Raw genomic sequence first — 22,832 nt, forward strand, 5'->3', positions numbered from 1 at the left:
TTTTCAGGTAATACTAACAGAGAAATTCTATTACAACTTAAATTCTAGAGAACTGTGTACCTTGACTGGTGGTGTAGAACATGGAGAAGAAGTCATCACGCAGGTTTCTTGACTATTATAGGAAGGGCTATCAGTCAGGTTCAGATAGAGCTCGTCTTCATTGGTGAAATCTCCCTGAGTGCCCGCTCCTGGAGAGATGCAGATTACTATGGCACTAGTATTATCCGCTCGAAGCATACGCTGCCTCCAGCGGCCTAGAGCTCGATTCACAAGCATTTTGGCACAAGACTGTCCATGCTCACCCTGTATTTAAAAGAATAAGAAGGAAGATAACAACTCAGACCTTGTTGCCACTACACCTGTATCAAGTGAAAAATCACGTGCTCAACATGGCCTACATAAACAATTAAAATTTCAAACTTTATCCACAAACCCCATAACTATGCTAAAACAGTATTGCTCTGAATTAAAAAAATAATAAGACAAGGTCTTATCCTGTGGTTAAATTTCACCTGTATTTTTATCTTTTTGGTAGCAAACTTGGACTTCATTGTAAACTTACTTAGGAAAAGTTATACAGAAGTTATCTAAAAAGGGGAAGTAAATATCAAGTTATAATAGATAAACAATTCACAAATGAAATAATCACACATGGCAAAAATACTCATTGCAAAGGGCCAATTTTCTCCTAAAATAAGAGCCTCTGCAAATCAAAGACAATCCCAACATAAAAACTGTCAAAGGATATGAACAAAACTCAGAGACAAGGAAATAAAAGTGGTCATTAAATATATGTATACATATTGACATATATATATATACATACATAGATATATGTATGTATATTGACATATATATACATACATAGATACATACACACATAGCCATTTATAGATATATAAATGGCTAATGTCACTCCTATGAAGAAAAAAGCAATACAATAAGTGGTTATAGTATAGAGATCAAATACATACAAACAGAGTAAAAAAACAAAAAAAAAATTAAATGAACTTGTGTTATACAAATAAATGTGGCTTGGAATAAAACTTACAGCATCATACATGGATTTAATAACTGCTAAATTTCAAAGAACAGAAAAGAAAATGATGTGCTCCAGAAAAGAATTACTTATCTTAAAAAATACCTCTAGAAATAACTGAATAATGAAAATGAGTGGAAATGTTTGAAAAAGATATGTGTCATGAACTATAAGGGGAAAAATTTTTAATTAATATGTTATTTTATGTAATGTAATAAAATATATTAATGTCACAGGGAGCTCAGCTCGGTGCTCTGTAGTGACCTAGATGGACAGGATTGGGGGGTGGGAGGGAGGTCCAAGAGGGAGGGGATATATGTATACATATAGCTGACTCACTTCATTGTACAGCAGAAACTAACACAACATTGTAAAGCAACTATACCCTAATTTAAAAAATGCATATATTAATGTATTATAAGTACAAAATATTAATGTACTATAATGTATACCATGTAATAATATATAATGTACTACCGTACTATAAGCACTTTATTAAAAAATATATAACGTATATGTCATTTAACTGTCAGCTATATGCCTCAAGTTTATATATTGAAACCGGATAAAGAACTGGGCTTTTTTCATTCTTTCCTTGGGAAACAGGGAATCATTTTTATTTGGGATTGTCTGATCTTGGTCATATTACAGTATTCCAACACATTAATGATGGCAAACTGCAAAAAACTCCTCTCAGCTCCTTTAAAATCTTAATGTTAAGCCATCCTTGCATTCGCAAGAAAAGTACCACTTTGTAAAGATGTTTTTAAACATTGCTTTGTTCCCCCCTTTCTAATATGAAAAAATATGCACTTCACAATTGATGAAAGGCAGCATTAATCTGTAATTCATGAATCTATTACATTCCCCAGTGTACGTGTTGCACCACTCTCCAAATACTAGCTCACTGAGAACTCACTGAAGGACTCCTTTACCTTTCCCTTTTTCAGTGTGCCTGTTTCCCTCCCAGCAAAGCTCCATAAAAAAGAAATCTACATAAGCCATTTCTACTACCTTACTTGCATTCTCCCTCAGCCCACGGATTCTGTTGATTTGGGCCGCCCTTAATACTGTGTCCTTTTCTTCCACCCTACTGTCTCACTAGGTGATGTCATAAATTGTCACAACTTTAACTCCCATTAACACTGAAATTAGCATTTCCAGGCATTGCCTTTCAGTAACTGCCTACTGAAAATATCTATCTAGATGAACCAAAGGCACGTCCTATTCAACATGCCTATATGAATTATCCCTCCCTCCCCACAAAATAATGTGTTTCTTCTTGATAACAGCTTCCAGCCACCACTAAGAAATTGGGGTGTCATAATATTCTTCCTCCTTAAAACCCAAGTTCTGTCAGTTCTACCACTTATGTATTTTTTTTAACATCTACATTTCTCTTTACTTACTTACTTATTTATTTATGGCTGTGTTGGGTCTTCATTGCTGCGTGCGGGCATCCTCTAGTTGCAGCGAGCGGGAGCTACTCTTCGTTGCGGTGGCTTCTTTTGTTGTGGAGCACCGGTTATAGGTGCGCGGGCTTCAGTAGTTGTGCCACAGGGGTTAATAATTGTGGCTCACAGGCTCTAGAGCTCAGGCTCAGTAGTTGTGGTGCACGGGCTTAGTTGCTCCACGGCATGTGGGATCTTCCGGGACCAGGGCTCTAACCCGTGTCCCCTGCATTGACAGACGGACTTTTAACCACTGCCCCACCAGGGGAGTCCCATATTTCTTTTTGGCTTGTATGTGCATGTGTTTTTTTTTCTTTTTTTCTTTTTTTTTAATCCATTGCTGCTTTAGCTCAAGCTTGCAAAAATTTTCATTTGGAACATAACAGCAGCTTCCAAAGTGGAAGCTTAATAGATCCATTAATAAAAATCAAGTCAGGGACTTCCCTGGTGGTCCAGTGGTTAAGACTCTGCACTCCCAATGCAGGGGTCCAGGGTTCTATCCCTGGTCAGGGAACTAGATCCCACAAGCCACAACTAGACCGGGTGCAGCCAAATAAATAAATATTTTTTTAAAAATTAAAATCAGGGCGCTTCCCTAGTGGCCAAGTGGTTGAGAATCTGCCTGCCAATGCAGGGGACACGGGTTCGAGCCCTGGTCTGGGAAGATCCCACATGCCACGGAGCAACTAAGCCCGTGAGCCACAACTACCGAGCCTGCGCGTCTGGAGCCTGCGCTCCGCAACAAGAGAGGCCGCGATAGTGAGAGGCCCGCGCACCGCGATGAAGAGTGGCCCCCGCTTGCTGCAACTGGAGAAAGCCCTTGCACAGAAATGAAGACCCAACACAGCCATAAACAAACAAATAAATAAATAAATAAATAAAATTAAAATCAGGACTTCCCTGGTGGTGCAGTGGTTAAGAATCCTCCTGTCAATGCAGGGGACGTGGGTTTGAGCCCTGGTCTGGGAAGATCCCACATGCCGTGGAGCAACTAAGCCCGTGCGCCACAACTCCTGAGCCTGAGCTCTAGAGCCCACGAGACACAACTACTGAGCCCACATGCCACAACTACTGAAACCCTCATGCCTAGAGCCCATGCTCTGCAACAAGAGAAGCCACCGCAATGAGAAGCCCATGCACCACAATGAAGAGTAGCCCCCGCTCACTGCAACTAGAGAAAGCCCGCGTGCAGCAACAAAGACCCAAGGAGCCATTAATTAATTAATTAATAAAACTAAAATCAAATCAGATACTGTCAATAGGAACCAACACGTGAAGAGACGCAGAGACAGACCTTATAAATATGATTCCATTCATCAGAATTCACCTTCTCTCAGGGATTCTTCACTAATCACTCACTGCTGACGCCCATTCTCTTTCATTGCCAACTTTGCATCAGTTTAATTTAGTAAGGGGCAAGATGTTTTCCTACACCTCCTAATAAACAGAATTCTCACACCCATTATCATCTGCCCTCTATTCCACCCTGCCAGGAGTATGCTTTCTAAAGTGCGTATCTAAAATGCAGCTTTTCAATACTCTCCACTACCTGACTATTAAGACTTAACTTCATAACAGACCATTCAAAACCTTTTTGCCTCCTGTCTTCAAATCACATCAAGTTACTTGTGAAATCTGAATGTGCTGTACTTGTCTCTTCCCTCTGACTTTACACATTCTATTCCTTTGCCTGGAAAGCTTCACTCTCCTCGCTTCATCTCTTTACCTGGTAAATTCAACTCCACCTTTAAGACCTGCTCAAATACCACTCTCATCCATGAAACTTCCTTAGGCAGTCCTCATAAGTTTCCTATCTTCTCCCTCTCAGTTCTCAACACTTGTTCTAAATATTGTTAGATGAATGCTTCCTTCAATACTCATTCTAAAAACACTTAGGTGTTTATGACACTTAGGTTCTCCCAACCCAATAAAACTGGCTTTTGGCCTCATCATGCCACTGAAATGTTTCTCTCTTCCTCTCTCATCATTAAAGAATTCTAAATCCAATAGACATGGGAATTCCCTGGCAGTACAGTAGTTAGGACTCCGCGCTTTCACTGCCAAGGGCCCAGGTTTGATCCCTGGTAGGGGAGCTAAGATCCCGCAAGCCAGCGTAGCAAACAAACAAACAAACAAACTCCAACAGACAAAATAGTCTTTATTTTATTTAATCTTTCTTTTATATCTGACATCACTGACCAAATGCATCATGCTAGCCCCAAGTTTGTAAAACTGAATAGATACATGACTCTTATCTTTAAACAACTCACAATCAAATGGTACTGATAGCTAGCTATATATCCTATTTGTAATAATAATGGTAAATGCTAAGCAAGGACCATATTCTATTTACCTTTGCTTCCTTTGTACCTAGTGCCTAACATGTTAGTTGAGAGAATGAATGGAAGCAATTTAATACAAGTTCTTTCATGTTGCCTCCTTATCACCCCAAAATATAGCTTTACCATTCCTCCCATCTTAGAAAAAGATAATCTTTTCCAAGGAGCCATTGATTCCAGTTACTTCGATGTGCTCTGGACCTTCATTCCATCAACATCCCTTATTTCTCTTGTTCTGTCAATCTTTCTTGTAAGACTATAAAACTGCTTTCAAGACCCTCACTATCTTTTCAAGCTAACAATGGCGCATTCCCTTGTCTTCCTGAACACTCACTACATCTATTTCCTAGGCTCACAAAGTACTGTTTCATCATCACTCCAGTCTGCTAGCTAATGCCCTCATCACTTCAACCGAAACTCTTCATCCTTGAAGGTCACTAATAATAAAAGGTCCTAAATGTAAAACCCAATACCCTGTTTTCATCCATCTGCCTCTACTTCTTTGTAGAATTTGACATTGCTGGCTACTACTCCAAAACACTCTCTTTCCTTGCCTTCAATAACACTGCACTTTCCAAATCTCCTTACTTTGTCATTGCTCAGAATGAAGATCAACTTTTAAGCAAGCCAGGAAGGAAAGAAAAGAATTTTCTCATTGATGGTTGTTTCTAGGTTTGCAATTGACTAAAACAATATAGGTGACATAGAGTTACCACATGACCCAGGAATTCCACTCCTAGGTAGATACCTGAGAGATCTGAAAACATGTCCACACAAAAACTTATACATGAATGTTAACAGCAGCATCATTCAAAATAGCCAAAAAGTGGAAACAACTAAAGTACCCACTGACTGATGAATGGATGGATAAATAAAATGTTATACATCCATCAATGGAAAATTATTCAGTCATAAAAAGGAATAAAGTACTGATACAAGCAACATGAATGAACCATGAAAACATTATGCTTAAGTGAAAGAAGTCAGACACGAAATGCCACATATTGTATGATCTCATTTATATGCAGTATGCAAAACAGGCAAATACATAGAGACAAAAAAAATTAGTGGTTGCCAGGGAACAGGGGTGATAGTGAATGACTGCTAATGGTTATGGGGTTTGTTGGGGGCAGTGATGAAATGTTCTGGAATTAGTGGTGAGAGTTACATAACTTTGAGAATATCCTAAGAAACACTGACCTGAATACTTTAAAAAGGTAAATTTTATGGAATGTGAATTATATCTCAATTTATAAAAAGAAGGATCGGTGAGGGTTCCATAGGCCAGGAAGTCAAGGGCTGCTCATAATGAAGTCAGTGGCTGTATGTTTTCTTATTTAGTTTCATTCATCTGTTTCCTGTCTTGTTCTCCTAATAAGCTTCAGAAATCTATATTTTACTTTCTTCTACAGTCAGGGCAAATACAAAAATCTACTCAAGGTGAACATCCTTAGTTCATATTCAAGACCCCTGACCAAAGTACCAGAACAATGTGTAGATAATATCGAATTGAGTTACTTCTCACCATCAAGTATTTTTTCTCCTCTTGGTCCTGGCACATTGAGATGGCATCTTGAGGTGGAATCATATTCCAAAGACCATCACTCCCCAAGATAATATACTTGTGCTTCTGGGGATCAAGAGTGTGGACACTTGTGTCTGGTTCAGGTGACACCACAAACTCACCACTGAAGAAATCATAGCTCCACAAATCACCTGGGGAGCAGGAGGCAGAAAAAGCAAGAAGTATTATTTGCAAGCGAGTAGTATCATATCAACAGATTAAAGAAGAAATTCTACATGTTCATCTCAACAGATGCAGAAAAGCATTTGATAACATTCAAAATCCATTCATGATTTAAAAAAAAAAAAGACTTCTTAGCAAACTAGAAATTTGAAAAGGTAACTCCCTTATGAACCTGATACAAGTATGCCTTCTATCACCACGTCTCTTCTAATTCTATATGAGGGATCCTTCTCAACACAGTAAGATAAAAATAAATGATATATGTGAATTGGAAAGGAGAAAATAAAACTATCATTACTTGAAGATAATTTTATTTCTACATGGGAAACCAAAAAGAAGTTAGATAAATTATCAGAACAGGAACACTTAGCAAGGTTGTTAAATACAAACCCAATATATAAAAGTCAGCTGTATCTCTATATAATAGCAAGAAATGGAAAATGTAAAATTTTAAACAATTCCATTTATAACAGTGAACCAAATATCAGGTACTGCGAAATTTAATAAAAGGTGTGCAAATCTTTTATCGACAAGATTATACAATTAGATTCCAAAGACTATCTAAATAAATGGGGAAATAAACTATAATCAAAGATAGGAAGAGTTAACATTATGAAGATGTTAATTCTTCCAAAAATAACCTATAATGTCAATGTAATTCCATCCAAAATCCCAAAAGGACTTTTGTAGAATCTGACAAGCTGATTCTAAAACGTATAGGAAGGACCTACTCTATGTATAGCACAGGGAACTCTACTCAATACTCTGTAATGACCTACGTGAGAAAAGAATCTAAAAAAGAGTGGATATATGTATAACATTCATTTCGCTGTACAGCAGAAACAACATTGTAAATCAACTATACTCCAATAAAAATTTTTAAAAATATATTTAAAAGTAGAAAAAAATAAAATGTATGGGGAAGAGCGAAGGGCCAAGATTAACTAAGATAACTGTAAAAAAAGATAAAATGTGGAGACCTTGCTCTACAAATAAGAGTCCTAGTGGCTAACTGAAAACCTCCTGTTAACCCCCTAGGTCAAGAAAATACCTACATCAAAACTGAAAGGATGGGTGCCAGTCACTTGGAAGAAAATTCCAGAGATAAAAATGAGCATTTTTATGCTTTCAACCTACCTAGCCTTTGGAGATCAATGACTAGCCTTTGGAGATCAATAGTTCACCCTTTCAGTGAGCCAGTAAAAGAAGATTCTTAAATAATTATCTTCCTTCTTGATTAGCTCCACATAAAACAATGCCTAACACTTCTGCTTTTTAGACGCATTAGATGTACACCTCAAAATGTTCAACATAAAAGAAGCTTTAGTTGACTCAGGTCATCTAAAAGATCAATAAAACTGAAATAGAAAAAAAATTTTATAGAAACCATCTACTCTTTTGTGATACATAAGATAAATAAGTAGGACAATATAAACTCTTCTGCGTCCAAAAACAGGAAGGAGGAGACAAGAAGGAGAAAACATTAATTTCTGCCTCTTTTGTTTGTTGTGAAATACTTTGGGGAAAGACCTAATTAAGAGCAAAAGGTTTTCAGACAAGAGGATAAATTGTTTTTGCCGCTGTTAAGCAGGTCTGACTTTTGCTAAACAAGAGGAAGCTCTTTGTCCTCTCCTTTCCTTATTTAAACGTCGCCATACCTCTCATCAGAAGTACTGGCCAATCCAAATATGCTCAGAGTCCAAGGAAAGAATAATTCAAATCAATTACTCTACTCTGAAATAGCAAAATTCACTGCTAAACCAGCCTCTTGAAAGGGGCAATTCATCCTTCAGAGTAACAAAAGAGAACACATATGACCACTAAAAGCTAATTATAATCCAGGTCACCTCACAAAGACACATTTATTTCTTTATACCAGTAAAACAAAACTCCCTGGTTGATGAAACTATAAAAATGAACATGGATGGAAACAGTTAAGATAAATTTTAAGATAGCAATTACAGGGTTCATATGTGATGCTAAAAGCTTTCAAAAGCAATTTCCCCCCCAATATTTGAAATTAATATTGCCACTCCAAGTAAAAACATAAATTCATATAAAGCAGAATCCCTAATATGTCTAAACTTAAAATCTAGGTTAAAAAAAGAAATTCCAATTTTGAATCTAATGCAAACTATATGACCTCAAAGAAGGGTCACAATTTCTCATATATAAACTAACATTAATATTGTTATAAATTTGAAAATATTTTAAAATAAGTTACTTGTTTATTTCACATGGCACGAAAACCAAAAGATACAAAAATCTCCTTTCCCATTCATGTCCTTTCTGGTTCTCCACTTAGGGAACAACTATTGTCCTTATGTATCCTTCTAGAGATGTCTACGGATATATACCCAATATATATGTATACTCCTTCCACAAAATTGTCCTCTCAAGCTCGCAACTCCGAAATCACTAGCCCCCAATATGTTGCCAATCTCTTTTTTCTTTCTCACTAAACCTCAATACATTCCCAGAAGAAAGGCGCATTTCTCCTAACTTAAATTTCTGAAACTGTTTTTTAAATTAATTATTTATTTGTTTATTTTTAGTTTTTGGCTGGGCCACGTGGCATGGGGGATCTTAATTCCCTGTGAACCTGTGCCCCCTGCAGTGGAAGCATGGAGTCCTAACCCCTGGACGGCCAGGGAATTCCCAAACTCTATTTTTTTTTTTTTCATAATATTTACTGGAACTTCCCTGGTGTTCCAGTGTTAAGAATCGCCTTCCAATGCAGGGGACACGGGTTTGATCCCTGGTCAGGGGACTAACATCCCACATGCTGTGGGGCAACTAAGCCCATGCACCACAACTACTGAGCACGTGAGCCACAACTAGAGAGAAGCCCGTGCGCCACAACAAGGAGCCTGTGTGCCGCAACGAAAGATCCCACATGCTGCAACAAAAATCCCATGACTAAGACCTGACGCAGCCAAAAATTAAAAAAATATATTTAAAAAAAAAATATATATATATATATTTTAAAAAATAATAATATTATTATTACCTTATTTATTTAGGCTGCACTGGGTCTTAGTTGCAACATGAGGGATCTTCAGTTGTGGCGGCACGTGGACTCTTAGTTGCGGCATGCAAATGCTTAGTTGCAGCATGCATGCAGCATCTAGTTCCCAGACCAGGGATCAAACCTCAGCCCCCTCTTTGGGAGCGTGGAGTCTTACCCACTGGACCAGGAGGGAAGTCCCCCCAGATTCTGGGTTTTGAATGCGATTGCACTGAACCTATAGATCACTTCAGGGAGAAATGCCATCTTAACAATATTATATCTCCCAACCCAATAACATGGTGTATCTCCTATTTAATCTCCTGAGCATAAGGATATTCTCCTATGTAGCCACGGTCAGAAAATTTCATGTTGATCCAGTATTGTGTAATATAAAATCTATGTTCAAATTTCCCCAGTTATCCCAATAATGCCTTTTCTATTTTGGCCGCACCACGTGGCTTTCAGGATCTTAATTCCCCCAACAGGGACCGAACCCAGGCGCCCCTCAGTGAAAGTGCCAAGTCCTAACCCCTGGATCACCAGGGAATTCCTGCAATAATGCTTTTTTAATATCCAGGATCCACTCAGGGATCATTCATTACATTCAGTTGTCATATTTTTTAGTTGTTTTTAACCCAGAACAATTCTCTAGGTTTTGTGATTTGTTTTTGTCATTCATGACACTGACAGACAATTGTCAAAAGAGTCCAGGCCAGTTGTCTGCAGAGTGACCCTCAATTTGGATTTGTCTGACTGCTTCCTCGTGTCCGCAGGCTAGATATAAGGGTTTGTCTTCAGGTTAAACTTTTTTTTTGGCCAGAATACTACAATGCTGAAGTCATAGCCTTCTTAGTATGTCACATTAGGAGGCACAAAATGTCAGTCTGTCCTATTATTGGCAATGCCAAGCCTGATCATTCAGTTAAAGTGCTGCCTACCAGCACTGTAAAGATGCCCTAAGTAATCTGTACGGTGATAGTTTGAGATTGTGTGAAATATCCTATTCCTCACCCAAATATGCCACATTTCAGCATTCATTAATGATTCTTGCACGAATCAAGTGCTACTGTGACGGTTGTAAACTGATGATAGAATTAGGACACTAACTACATTTATTAGTTGTCTTTTCTAAAGAAGAACTTTCCATTGTTCTCTCTACCTCTTTATAATCTTTTTGTACCAGTATGGACTTAGGGATTCTTTTTTTCCTCATTATACTATAACTTATTCCTGTTATTGTTTTGATGCTCAAGTTGCTTTATATTTGCCGGTAAAAGTCCCTAGAGTTTGAATTTTTAATGAACTCACCATATGATCTGTATTCATAGCTAGATTTAGGAACAGAAGATAGAGCCAGTTCCCTTATTTTGCCAGTTCAGGTAACCTACATGGCTTTACCTGAGATCAAATGAGTAAGAATCAGAATTGAACTAAGTATTTTATTATTGGCCTAGTGTTTGTGCACCATTATAGGATCACAGGAATGTCATTCCTCTATATATTAAAGGGAGGGGCCTTGAACATTGTGGCAGAGGTTGGTTGCCTGCTCAATGGCCATTTCCCTTTTGTTTTCAGTAGGGGCACTGGAGTGATACCAGATGAGAAAGAGGCCTTTCTTCTGGTTTCAGTATGTTCTCTGCTTGCTGCTGGGGCATACTGCAGCCAGCAATGTGCAGGACACCTAGTGGTCCTTATCCTAGGGAATTTCAACATTCCTCCCCCACCCCCCTCCAGCTCTGTGAGTGGCTTCCCGGGGAGAGCTTCCCAGCAACTTCTGCCTCACCTAATCCATCCTCAAAACTGCAACCAAAATCATCTCTTTAAAACACAAATTTAAGATTGACGGTGGTTGCACAACAATGTAAATGTACTTACTATCACTGAACTGTATACTTAAAATGGTTAAGATGGTAAATTTTGTTATATGTATTTTGCCATAATTAAAACACACACACACCCCTACCTAGTTATATGTTTCCCACCCCAACTCTGCAATAGTTTACTCTTGCATAACTCTTAACCACAGCCTATAAAAATGCAGTATTTTCTGACTTTATCTATGCCTCTTGTTCCCATATCTTTGTTCCACCTACCCTTCATCAGAGTCCCTTATAATTCACCATGCCTCCTCCTATCACAGAGCTGTTCACAAATGCAGTTCCTATGCCTAAAACACATTTTCTTCTTCTATTAACTTTTAGTAATTCTTAAGACCTCAGCTCAAACATCACTTCTCTGGCCTCTACGGTTAGGTAAAATACTCCCATTTTAAGTTCCCATTAACAGATATACAAATAGTTAAGAGTTGTAATGTTTCAGTTCTTTTTGTGATCATTTGATGAATGCCTCTCCCCTCTCTAAACTGTAAGCTTCCATGAGGGCAAAGACCCTGTGCTTGGCACATACTGCACTCAAATATCTGTTCAATGAATAAATGAATTGCAAGACTCACATGCAATTCCACCGGACAGCCACTAGGAGACATCTTTGCTACATTTGCACTCAGGTAATTTTGATCATCATCAGTACAAATTTTGATAAGCAAACTTCTCTCTTTCCCAAAAAACTGGAAGAAAAAGGACTATTAACCATAAGAGTGGTGCTAAATTCTATAATTTAATTTACTATGGGCCAATAAGAATTACCATGCAACAAGTTAAACTTAAAAAGAAAGCTAGAACTTAAATAATTAACTTTTTTTCCCCCAAGTGCCAAAATAAAGACAGGAAAAGTAATATGACAAAGCATTTCTTTCAGCTTAAATGTTCATATCTAAAGGATATTCTCTTTCAAATGCTGTACGCCTTAAACTTATATACAGTGCTGTATGTCAGTTATATCTCAATAAAGTTTAAAAAAATAAAAAAGATATCTGAGAAAATATGTGATAGAAAAATAAAATCAAGAGAAAAAGCAGAAGCAATTTTTTTCCATTACTAAAACAAAACCATCTCTCCCACGTCTTTTTATATGAAAATATTCATTTATTTCCATACATTTGTTTACAAAATTATGTTACAATAATGTAATTGTCATAGGAAATTACTATAGCAATTGTATTTTATCTCCTACATGGAGCTTTCCCTGGTCTAGACGATCTTTCCCATCAACTGTTATTATTTCTTCCCTTTTAAAAATAACAGTAGCAAACCCTCTCTTGACGCTATTCTTTCTACTCCAGCTAAAGCCCCATCTCTTCCTTCCCAACCTAGGAAGAGTGTCTAAAACTTGTTATATCAAAATTTCTCCATCTCACTCTTTCTTGAACCAGCTCCAGTCACGATTATGGTCTCAATATCCACCAAAAGCTACTTTGTCAAGGTCACCAATGACTTTCACATTGTTAAACCCAAAGGTCACTTCTCAGTCTTTCCTTTACCTGAACTATCAACAGTATTTGAAAATTTTTTTTAATTGAGGTATAACTGACATATAACGAAATACCTTCTTGAAACAGTTTCTTCTCTTAGCTTTCAGGACACTCTCCTGAACTTTCTTGTATTTTACCTGTGGCTCTTTCTCAGTCTTGTTTTACCTGTTCTTCCATTCATGCCCCCACCTCTTAACAGTGACAGTATCTCAGGGCTCAGTCACTGGACCCTTCCCTTTTCTTTTTTCCCCCCTTTTTTACCTACACTCAATCCCTTGATTCAGCCACAGACTGATATCTCTAGCCTGGCCCTCACCTAGTCAATTTTTATAACCAGAATCCCAAGGGATATCACCACTTTAATGTCTGATTAGCACCTTGAAGGTAAGTTGTCCAAAACTGAACTGACCTCCCCCTGCTACATATACTCTGGTCTTTGCTACATCAGTTAATGGCAACTCCAACCTTTCAAGCTGCTCAGTTAAAAAAAAAAAATCATAAAAAGGACACTTTGTATTTGTTGTTCCTTCTGCCTAATATCTTGCCCCAAACACCCACAGACCTTGATGCCTCATCTCTTCACTCAAATGTCATCTTTTCAGACCTCCTCTGACCATCCCATTTATTTATTTGTTTGTTTTATTTTTGGCTGTGTTGGGTCTTCATTGCTTCTTGTGGGCTTTCTCTAATTGCAGAGAGAGGGGTCTACTCTTCGTTGCAGTGCACAGGCTTCTCATTGTGGTGGCTTCTCTTGTTGCGGAGCATGGGCTCTAGGCCAATGGGCTTCAGTAGTTGTGGCTCGTGGGCTCTAGAGCGCAGGCTCAGTAGTTGTGGCGCACGGGCTTAGTTGCTCCATGGCATGTGGGATCTTCTCGGACCAGGGCTCGAACCCGTGTCCCCTGCATTGGCAGGTGGATTCTTAACCACTGTGCCACTACGGAAGCCCCCTGACAATCCCATTTAAAATTACACTCCCACCCCCACAACATTTCCTGCTTTATTTTTCACATTAGCACTTTTTACTATATACCACAATATATATTCTACTTATTTATTTTAGTTTATCATCTGTTTCCCCTCACTAGAAAGTAAGTTCCATGGGTCCAGGAATTTTCACCTGTCTTGTTCATTGCAGAATCCTCAGAACCTAGAGCAATACCTGGCACACAGCAGGCATTTAATAAATATTTGGTGAATGAATAAACAATCACAAAGAAGTGGGGACTCTGTATGTGGTTTTATCCATTTTTTTTAAAGTTTATTTCTTTTTTGGCTGCATTGGATCTTTGTTGCTGCGCACGGGCTTTCTCTAGTTGTGGCAAGTGGGGGCTACTCTTTGTTCTGGTGCGCAGGCTTCTCTTTGTGGTGGCTTCTTTTGTTGCTGAGCACGGGCTCTAGGCATGTGGGCTTCAGTAGTTGTGGCATGCGGGCTCAGTAGTTGTGGCTCATGGGCTTAGTTGCTCCGCGGCATGTGGGATCTTCCCAGACCAGGGATCGAACCCCTGTCCCCTGCATTCGCAGGCGGATTCTTAACCACTGTGCCACCAGGGAAGTCCCTGCCAGCCTATTTTAAAAAACATTTCATCTGGAGATCATTTCAAATGTATAAAGCTATAAAAATAAAACTATGACAAAGAACACCGATCTTTACTCAGATTCATCTATTGTTGACATTTTGCCCCATTCACTTGTTTTCAATCTACATATATATAAAGATTCTGGGGCTTCCCTGGTGGCGCAGTGGTTGAGAGTCCACCTGCCGATGCAGGGGACACGGGTTCATGCCCCGGTCTGGGAAGATCCCACATGCCACGGAGCGGCTGGGCCCATGAGCCGTGGCCGCTGATCCTGTGCATCCGGAGCCTGTGCTCCACAACGGGAGAGGCCACAACAGTGAGAGGCCCACGTACCGAAAAAAAAAAGATTCTGTGTGCATATATAAAAAATATTTTAAATAATAGTCCTTTATCCCTAAATACTTCAAAGTGTATTTTCTAAGAATAAGGACACTGCAGTTATCAGCTTCATAAATTTATATTAATATAATATTTACCTAATATACCGTCTACCATCCATATTCTGAATTATTAGATGGCCTAATAATATCCTTTATAGGATCCAGCCTAGGATCAGGAATAGCATATACTTGTAACATTTCTTTTCTTCTTCTTTTTTTCTTTACTTGTAACACTTCTTTAACCTCCTTTATTCTAGATTGAGGCTATGCATTTTTGACCAGGGTACTACATAGGGGATATGTGTACCACACATCTGGAGGCATACAATGTCCAACTATTCCTCATTAGTGATGGTAACTGTCATCACCCAGTCAAAGTGTCTGATTTCTCTACTCTCTAATTACTATTTTTTCTCTCTGGCAACTAAAAGTAGTTAAACAATGCTAATATCTTGCTGCCTAAGTATTTTTGAATATTTGTATAATATACAAAATTGAGGACCATGCACATTATTTCTTTCTCTAGGTAGTTAAAAAATGTTGAAACTAAGCTAAGAAGAAAAACAGCATCACATCAATCAAGATCTCTGTCTCTAAATACACACCAATCTATTAATCAATACCTTTTGTATTGATAAATACATTTCACCAAAAACTCATCTAATGCTATTATTCAGTCTCCATTTCCCCACCCTTACACCATCCCAATAAAAACCAACAGGGTACATAAAAGAGAAACTTGACCTGGTAGCAGTTCATAAGAGAAATATCTAGAGATCTGAGCTTAATAAGCCAACTAATGTGTTAAGATTACAAAAAGCTAATGAAAGGATTCTTGGACTCCATTATTAGAAGTACAATGTTCAGGTAGCAGGAACTAAATATTTCCATTGTACTTCAAACTGGTCAGACCACATCTTGCAGTGTCCTCAATTCCCAAATCACGTTTATTGAAGGAAACATCTAGAGGAATGCGACAAGAATAATGAAGGGTCTGAAATTAGCCTAGAGAAACATGCTAGCCAATTCTGAATAGGTAAATGACTGTCATTATGCAAAAAGAAAAGGAAGTACACTGCCCTGTCTGAAAGCTTCATGGAAGCAGATTTTAACTCACAGAATTGTCTAATAATACAAGAATTTCTACTTTAAAACATTAAGGAAAGATTACTGAAGATATTCAAGCAGGTTGGATTACTTCTTGTCTGAATTACTCCAGAGCTATATCTGAACTAAGTAGGAATGTCTGAAACGGGAAAACCAGTTGGTTTTTCTGCTCTTTTTGCCACTCCATCACCTGTTCCTTCTCTTCCTCTCCACAATCACTTAAGGGTTTCAAGGCTTACTTGAAATGCTTGGCGCACACACACTTAACATATACAAAATAAATTGGCATCTACTTTCTAAACTGAAGGTTCACCTTACTTTTGAACCTGGAGTAAGACCTTGTCCTCAGTCCGTGTTGAGTTCCCCACAAAAGTTCCCTCTATTTCTTTAGTAATATTAATTCCTTGCCTCCCATGCCTTCCTCCTAAGCTCACTAATGTTACAAATGGCAACAGTTAACTGGAAATTTACCATCTACCTGAAGTGTCAATAGCAGCTGACTATCTGTCATCCACCTTGCCCCCTTTTTCTCCTTGCTAACAATTGGAGGATCAATTATATCACATGTATACTATGAATGAATGGCTTGGGAAACTCAGACAAAAATCTGTAAAATATGTAAAGTGCTTAGAATACTGCTACAGGTCCCTAAATGGGACCCTGGCCTCCAATTTTATTACCCTATAATTTTAGCCATTATGATCTTTTAAAAACAAACTGGATCAGTGAAAATGATCCTATTAAAAACATACTGGATCATGTCACTGCCCTACTTCAGTACACAACAGTAATAAAAACAACTAACATTTACAGAGCACTTACTATGTGCCAGGCACTATTTTAAGCACTTTACATGTGCTAAGTTACCCAATACTCACGACAGTATGAAGCAGGCCCCACTTTACAGCTGAAGAAACCGTGCCACAATATATTAAGTAATTTGCCCAAGTTTGTACAGTAAATAACAGCACTGGGATTGGAAACTAGGAATTTTGGCTCCAAAGGCTACCTCTTAACCACTATGGTTTACTTCCTCTCTTATTCTTCAATCCCTTCCCAAAAGCATTTAAAATAAAATTCCTTATCATGGTCTAGAAAGCCTTGCAGGATTTAGTTCTTGCCTACCACCGGTAATGTCTTCACCAAACTCCTTACCTTAGCCTGCGCCACCCTCTTAATCAGGCAAGTGTCCTCATCCCCGCCTTCATCTTACATCTCTACCTCCTCTCCCTCACACTGGCTTCATTCTTGGTCCTTAAAGACAGCAAGTCCTTTCCTTTCTGCATTAGGATTCATTGCTAACAAACAACAATTTCCAGTTCAGGTTAACCTAGGCCAAAAAGGCAACTCAGAAGAAAATCAAGTAGCTCACACGGTAGACAAGAAGCTGGAGAACCAGGCAAGGAGACAGGGCAATTCCAAACAACTAGGCAGGAAAACCCAACCACATCAATGAGCACTGCCAAAGGAGGTCATTATCACTAGGATGAATTCATTCCAACACGTTTTTGGTTTTTAATATTTATCCTTTCTAGATTCACAACTCAAAATCATGGAACAGGGAATCTAACTGATCTAGCTGGGGCCATATGCCTGACCTTTTATGTTTTATAAAAGGACCCTGAATAGGAATGTCTAAACTAAAACTGCACATAGTAGGGGAGATACAGTTTCCCAAAAGGAAGTCAGGGCATTATTCAGTAGGAAAAAAGAATATATGCTACACAACCCACACCACCATCCCTCCCAAATCAAATGTCCACTAATTGCCTAACAGCCTTTGCAAGTGCTATGGCTTTGCTTTGACTTGGCACCTTCTCCTCCTTTTAGGTCTTACTCACTCAAAATATCACTTTTTAAAACAATGTTCCTTGGGCTTCCCTGATGGCACAGTGGTTAAGAATCTGCCTGCCAATGCTGGGACACGGGTTCAAGCCCTGGTCTGGGAAGATCCCGCATGCCGCGGAGCAACTAAGCCTGTGCGCCACAACTACTGAGCCTGAGTGCCACAACTACTGAGGCCCGCGCGCCTAGAGCCCGTGCTCCGCAACAAGAGGAGCCACCGCAATAAGAAGCCCGCGCACTGCAACGAAGAGTAGCCCCCGCTCACCGCAACTAGAGAAAGCCCACGCACAGCAATGAAGACCCAACGGAGTCAAAAATAAATTTATTGAAAAATAAATAAATAAAAGAATGTTCCTTAATCATCCTCTCCAAAGTAGCCCTCCTCTGCTACCCACTATCCCTCCCACCAATCAGTGGCATATCATACTGTTTAATTCCTTTATAGTGCTTTTTAAAATAATTTTCTCATTTGTTTATTATCTATTCTCCCCATTAGATTATAGGCTCCATGAATATTGGGACTATACGTATATGATCACCAAAGATGAACAAAGATAGTAACATGATAGGTAGCATGATCTTTTAAAAATGCAAATCAGATAATGTTACTCCTTAGCTTAATATCCTTCAATGTTTCCCAGTGCCCTTAGACTAGAATGAAAACATCTGTGGCTCATGTTTGCCTCCTTAACTCCTGCCTTTTGATAATTCCTACAATAGGCCACGCTGTTTCCCAATTCAGGAACGATGCCTAGAATATTCAACAGGCTCTTCACAAGAATAACTCCTTCTCAGCCATCAAATCTCAGATAAAATAACACTTCTTAAAAGGATCATTTCCATCACAATATTTAAAATAGTTTTTCCCTTCTAAATTATTCTTTACATAGGACTTTCATATTTCCTAACCTGTAATTATTTCATTTACAAGCTTACTTTTTAAAAAACTAAAGTATAATTGACTTGCAATATTATATCACTTTCAGGACAAGTTTCCTTCTTTATTGCCCATCTCCCCCACTACTTAGTCTTGCTCCCTGAGGGCAGAGTCTATCTGCATAATCTCTCCAAAGCCTAAGGCAGTGCCTGGCACCAAGTCAGTTCTCAAGTTATCTATTAGAGGAAGAAGGAGAGAAGGGAAAAAGTGGTGTTTTCTAAAAGAACTTTTCTTTAGAAGAAAATTTCATTAGTACATCCAAGGTAAGATATTTCTATAGCTATAATCCTCTAGCCTTCCTTTCAAAACCAGGTAGAACAGAAAATAAGTATGTTTATTTTGTCATGTACAATTTACTTTGCTAGCTAATGAAAAAAAAGAGCTTTGAAGGCTCTTAAGAGAAATATGAAGGGCTGAAGTAGGGAAGGACATTTAGAAATAGTTTTAAGGCTAACATCAAGCCTAGGCATACATTTACTTCCCTAGAAATAAATGGGAACTAGCAAAACATTGAACATAATTCATGATCAAAGAGCAATTGGCACTGAAACCCATACTTTAATTAGGTTTTCAATCATTTACTATAATTAGGTTTTCAATCATTTACTATAATATCATATTTATACCTTCATTACGTGCCAAATGAGGGTTTAATTCTCAGTCTTCTCTTTTATTTTACCACCATATATTATAGAAAATCCAAGATGATTTCACCAAATATAAGTCCTACTTACCAAGTGCTCTTGCTACTGCCAGAAATGGAATCTGGTCAATGACTGTGCTCCTTCTCACAGGTCCACTGTGAGTGAGCCGAGGTCGTTTCCAAACTACACGATTCACCCCAGACTTGTTCATCACGCTAAAAAATAGAGTTCACATAAATACTCTAAATGATTAAAATATAACAACTAAAGTAGTTTAACGTGTTAAATAGCTAATAAAATCAGATTATTGCAAAATAATGACTTATCTGTTTCAGATACAAAGATGCATAAACCAAAGCTCCTGTTCAGAAGGCAAAGACAAAATAGGGTAGATTAATATAAGAATTTGGAGATTATTGAGGTAGGCTAGACAGAATGGAATGGAAGCAATGGGAATAGAAATGAGTAGATATCATGTAAATTAAAAAGCAAGATAATTTTTTTTTAAGATCCAATGACAGGCACGCACACACACACACACACACACACAAATGGAAATACACAGAAATAGACTACTGCAATAGGACATAATACATTTTTCCCTTTTCAAATCCATTTCAGTGGGATTCAGTGGTCTTAGTAATTTCTGCCATGATATTCATTTTGTGTTTCTTTTGGATTTTTTAAAAACATCTTTATTGGAGTATAATTGCTTTACAATGTTGTGTTAGTTTCTACTGTATAACAAAGTGAATCAGCTATGTTTACATATACCCCCATATCCTCTCCCTCTTGCGTCTCCCTCCCACCCCTCTAGGTGGTCACAAAGCACCGAGCTGATCTCCCTGTGCTATGCAGCTACTTCCCACTAGCTATCTATTTTACATTTGGTAGTATATATATATCCATGCTACTCTCTCACTTCGTTCCAGGTTACCCTTCCCCCTCCCCGTGTCCTCAAGTCCATTCGCTATGTCTGCGTCTTTTCTCTTTTTTTTAAATAAATAAATTTATTTATGTATTTATTTATTTTTGGCTGTGTTGGGTTTTTGTTGCTGTGCACGGGCTTTCTCTAGTTGCAGCGAGAGGGGGGCACCCTTCGTTGTGGTGAGCGGGCTTCTCATTGCGGTGGCCTCTCCTGTTGCGGAGCACGGGCTCTAGGCATGCAGGGTTCAGTAGTTGTGGCTCGCGGGCTCTACAGCACAACCTCAGTAGTTGTGGCACATGGGCTTAGCTGCACCACAGCATGTGGGATCTTCCCAGACCAGGGATCGAACCCATGTCTCCTGCATTGGCAGGCGGATTCTTAACCACTGTGCCATCAGGGAAGTCCTATGTCTGCGTCTTTATTACTGTCCTGCCCCTAGGTTCTTCAGAACCTTTTTTTTTTTTTTAGATTCCATATATATGTGTTAGCATACAGTATTTGTTTTTCTCTTTCTGACTTACTTCACTCTGTATGACAGACTCTGGTTCATCCACCTCACTACAAATAACTCAATTTCATTTCTTTTTATGGCTCAGTAATATTCCATTGTATATATGTGCCACATCTTCTTTATTCATTCATCTGTTGATGGACACTTAGGTTGCTTCCATGTCCTGGCTATTGTAAATGGTGCTGCAATCAACATTATGGTACATGACTCTAAAAAAGCAAGAAAATTTGATAACTAAAAAAACTGAGGGGAGGAAGAAGTGGTTAAAATTGAAGAGGGATTACATAATGATAAAAGAAATTGAAAAGGTTGTATACTTTTTGAAGGATTTAGGGGTATTGAAAATAGAACTTCAATTTTAATATTTTTGATCTGAGGAATTAATAATAAATTTCTCAATAGAAGTACCTATGTATTTAGATATTTTTGTATTTAGAAGTGAGACTAGACTTTGGAAACAGATCAGCTGTAGAAATATAGATTTGGGGGTTACACAACAAGAAAACCCGCCTAGAAATTTGGTGTTGGAGCAACAGAAATCTGTAATTAATACACAAGAAGTCAGTACACTCCAGGGTGCCTATAACATTGAGATATAGTCAAATATTGGAGCAAAAAAGTAATAAAACTCAACAGAGATGGTCTCTCAACCTACGCCTGAATGACTGAAATGGGAAACTGGCCCTTAAATCAATTTAATAATAATCTGCCTGGAATTTAAAAAAATAAATAAACAGAAGAAAAATGTTCCCCTGGAAGGCTTTAAAAAGGTGAAGGGAAGAGTGGCAAAGAGCATTCCCAAGAAACAGTATTAGCCTGCCTGATATTAGGTTCACCTGACAGATACATGCATCGGACACAAGTGGATTCTGAACTCTCAAAGATAGATGACATTAAGATAACTGAATTAAGTCTTCACACTAAGGTCCCATGTGCACACTGAAACCCTCTGATTATAATCTGAAATTTCATTTCATCTACGGCAGGCCAGCTGACAATAATATGTGGTCTTCTTGTCAGTTACTGTTCTCATTATTAATGAGTACTATGACATCCTGATGTATACATGAGTCTCTTAATAGCTTACTATGTTGACTGTGAGTAGTATGACTCTGTCCCCGTAAACCTGATGAACACTGAAACTAAACTGGCTTCAAGATATGGAGAGCTGAAGACAGGACAGATAGTGGTGACCATCTCCACAGGAATGTCAGTATGAAATGCTATAGACCTCAGCAGCAGCCTCCAAGTTAACCTCCATCTATGGCTTTTCTATTTCTGCTCTAACTTCAAAGGAATGAAGATACTAGGGAGAAGAGATAACAAATGGAATACAAGTTCTAAGAGAACCAAAATAAAGGCATAAACCTTCATAAATGAGAAAAAAAATCTTCCTCTGAGCCCAGAAAAACATGAATATGACAGAAGGAGAACAGCCTCAATCATCTTTCTTAAGTAGAAAACAAGCTCACGAGACAAGGGCAGGCCAGGAGATTTGAGCAGCTCTGTCTCATGAAACTTCCTGCAGTGATGGAAATGTTCACTAGGCACAGTCTGATACAGCAGGCACTAGCCATGTCCGCCAACTGAGCACTGTCAATGTGACTAGTGCAAATGAGGAACTGAATTTTTAACTTAATTAATTTATATTTAAATCCAGACAGTTATATGTGGTTAGTGGCTACTATACTGGACAGAACAGGGGGGAATGCAGCAAGTACAGGATGAGCAGAAAACTTTGTCAACATTAACCTAGAAGAGAAATTCAAGAGAGGTGTTCATTTACTAGCCCTTTTGAGAATTAGTTTAATTTGTAATACTGAAAGCAACATTGTTCTTGGTCATAGTAAGAGTATCGAAGGCCATCACTCTGTTATTTTATGCTTTCTTCAATGCTGATCCTCAAAAAGCAAACAGGAGAGTAAAGACTGAATCTACAATTGACAA

General features: G+C 38.4%; 1 protein-coding gene across 2 annotated transcripts in view; it reads right to left on the minus strand.

Annotated features, from left to right (window-relative positions):
* Positions 1 to 22,832, minus strand: part of PPM1D (protein phosphatase, Mg2+/Mn2+ dependent 1D) — a 53,216-nt gene that overhangs the window by 5,616 nt on the left and 24,768 nt on the right. For both annotated transcript variants that reach the window (XM_022552580.3, XM_022552579.2), the window contains exons 3-5: positions 19,537 to 19,661; positions 6,355 to 6,545; positions 61 to 303 (exon numbers count right to left, since the gene is read on the minus strand). In XM_022552580.3, the coding sequence (XP_022408288.2) occupies positions 61 to 303; positions 6,355 to 6,545; positions 19,537 to 19,661 (559 nt within the window). The remainder of the gene's footprint in view (positions 1 to 60; positions 304 to 6,354; positions 6,546 to 19,536; positions 19,662 to 22,832) is intronic.

Source organism: Delphinapterus leucas, chromosome 19 (genome assembly GCF_059928025.1).
Source record: "Delphinapterus leucas isolate spDelLeu-1000000601 "Yukka" chromosome 19, BTC_Dleu_Yukka2, whole genome shotgun sequence".
Classification (NCBI taxonomy): Eukaryota; Metazoa; Chordata; class Mammalia; order Artiodactyla; family Monodontidae; genus Delphinapterus; species Delphinapterus leucas.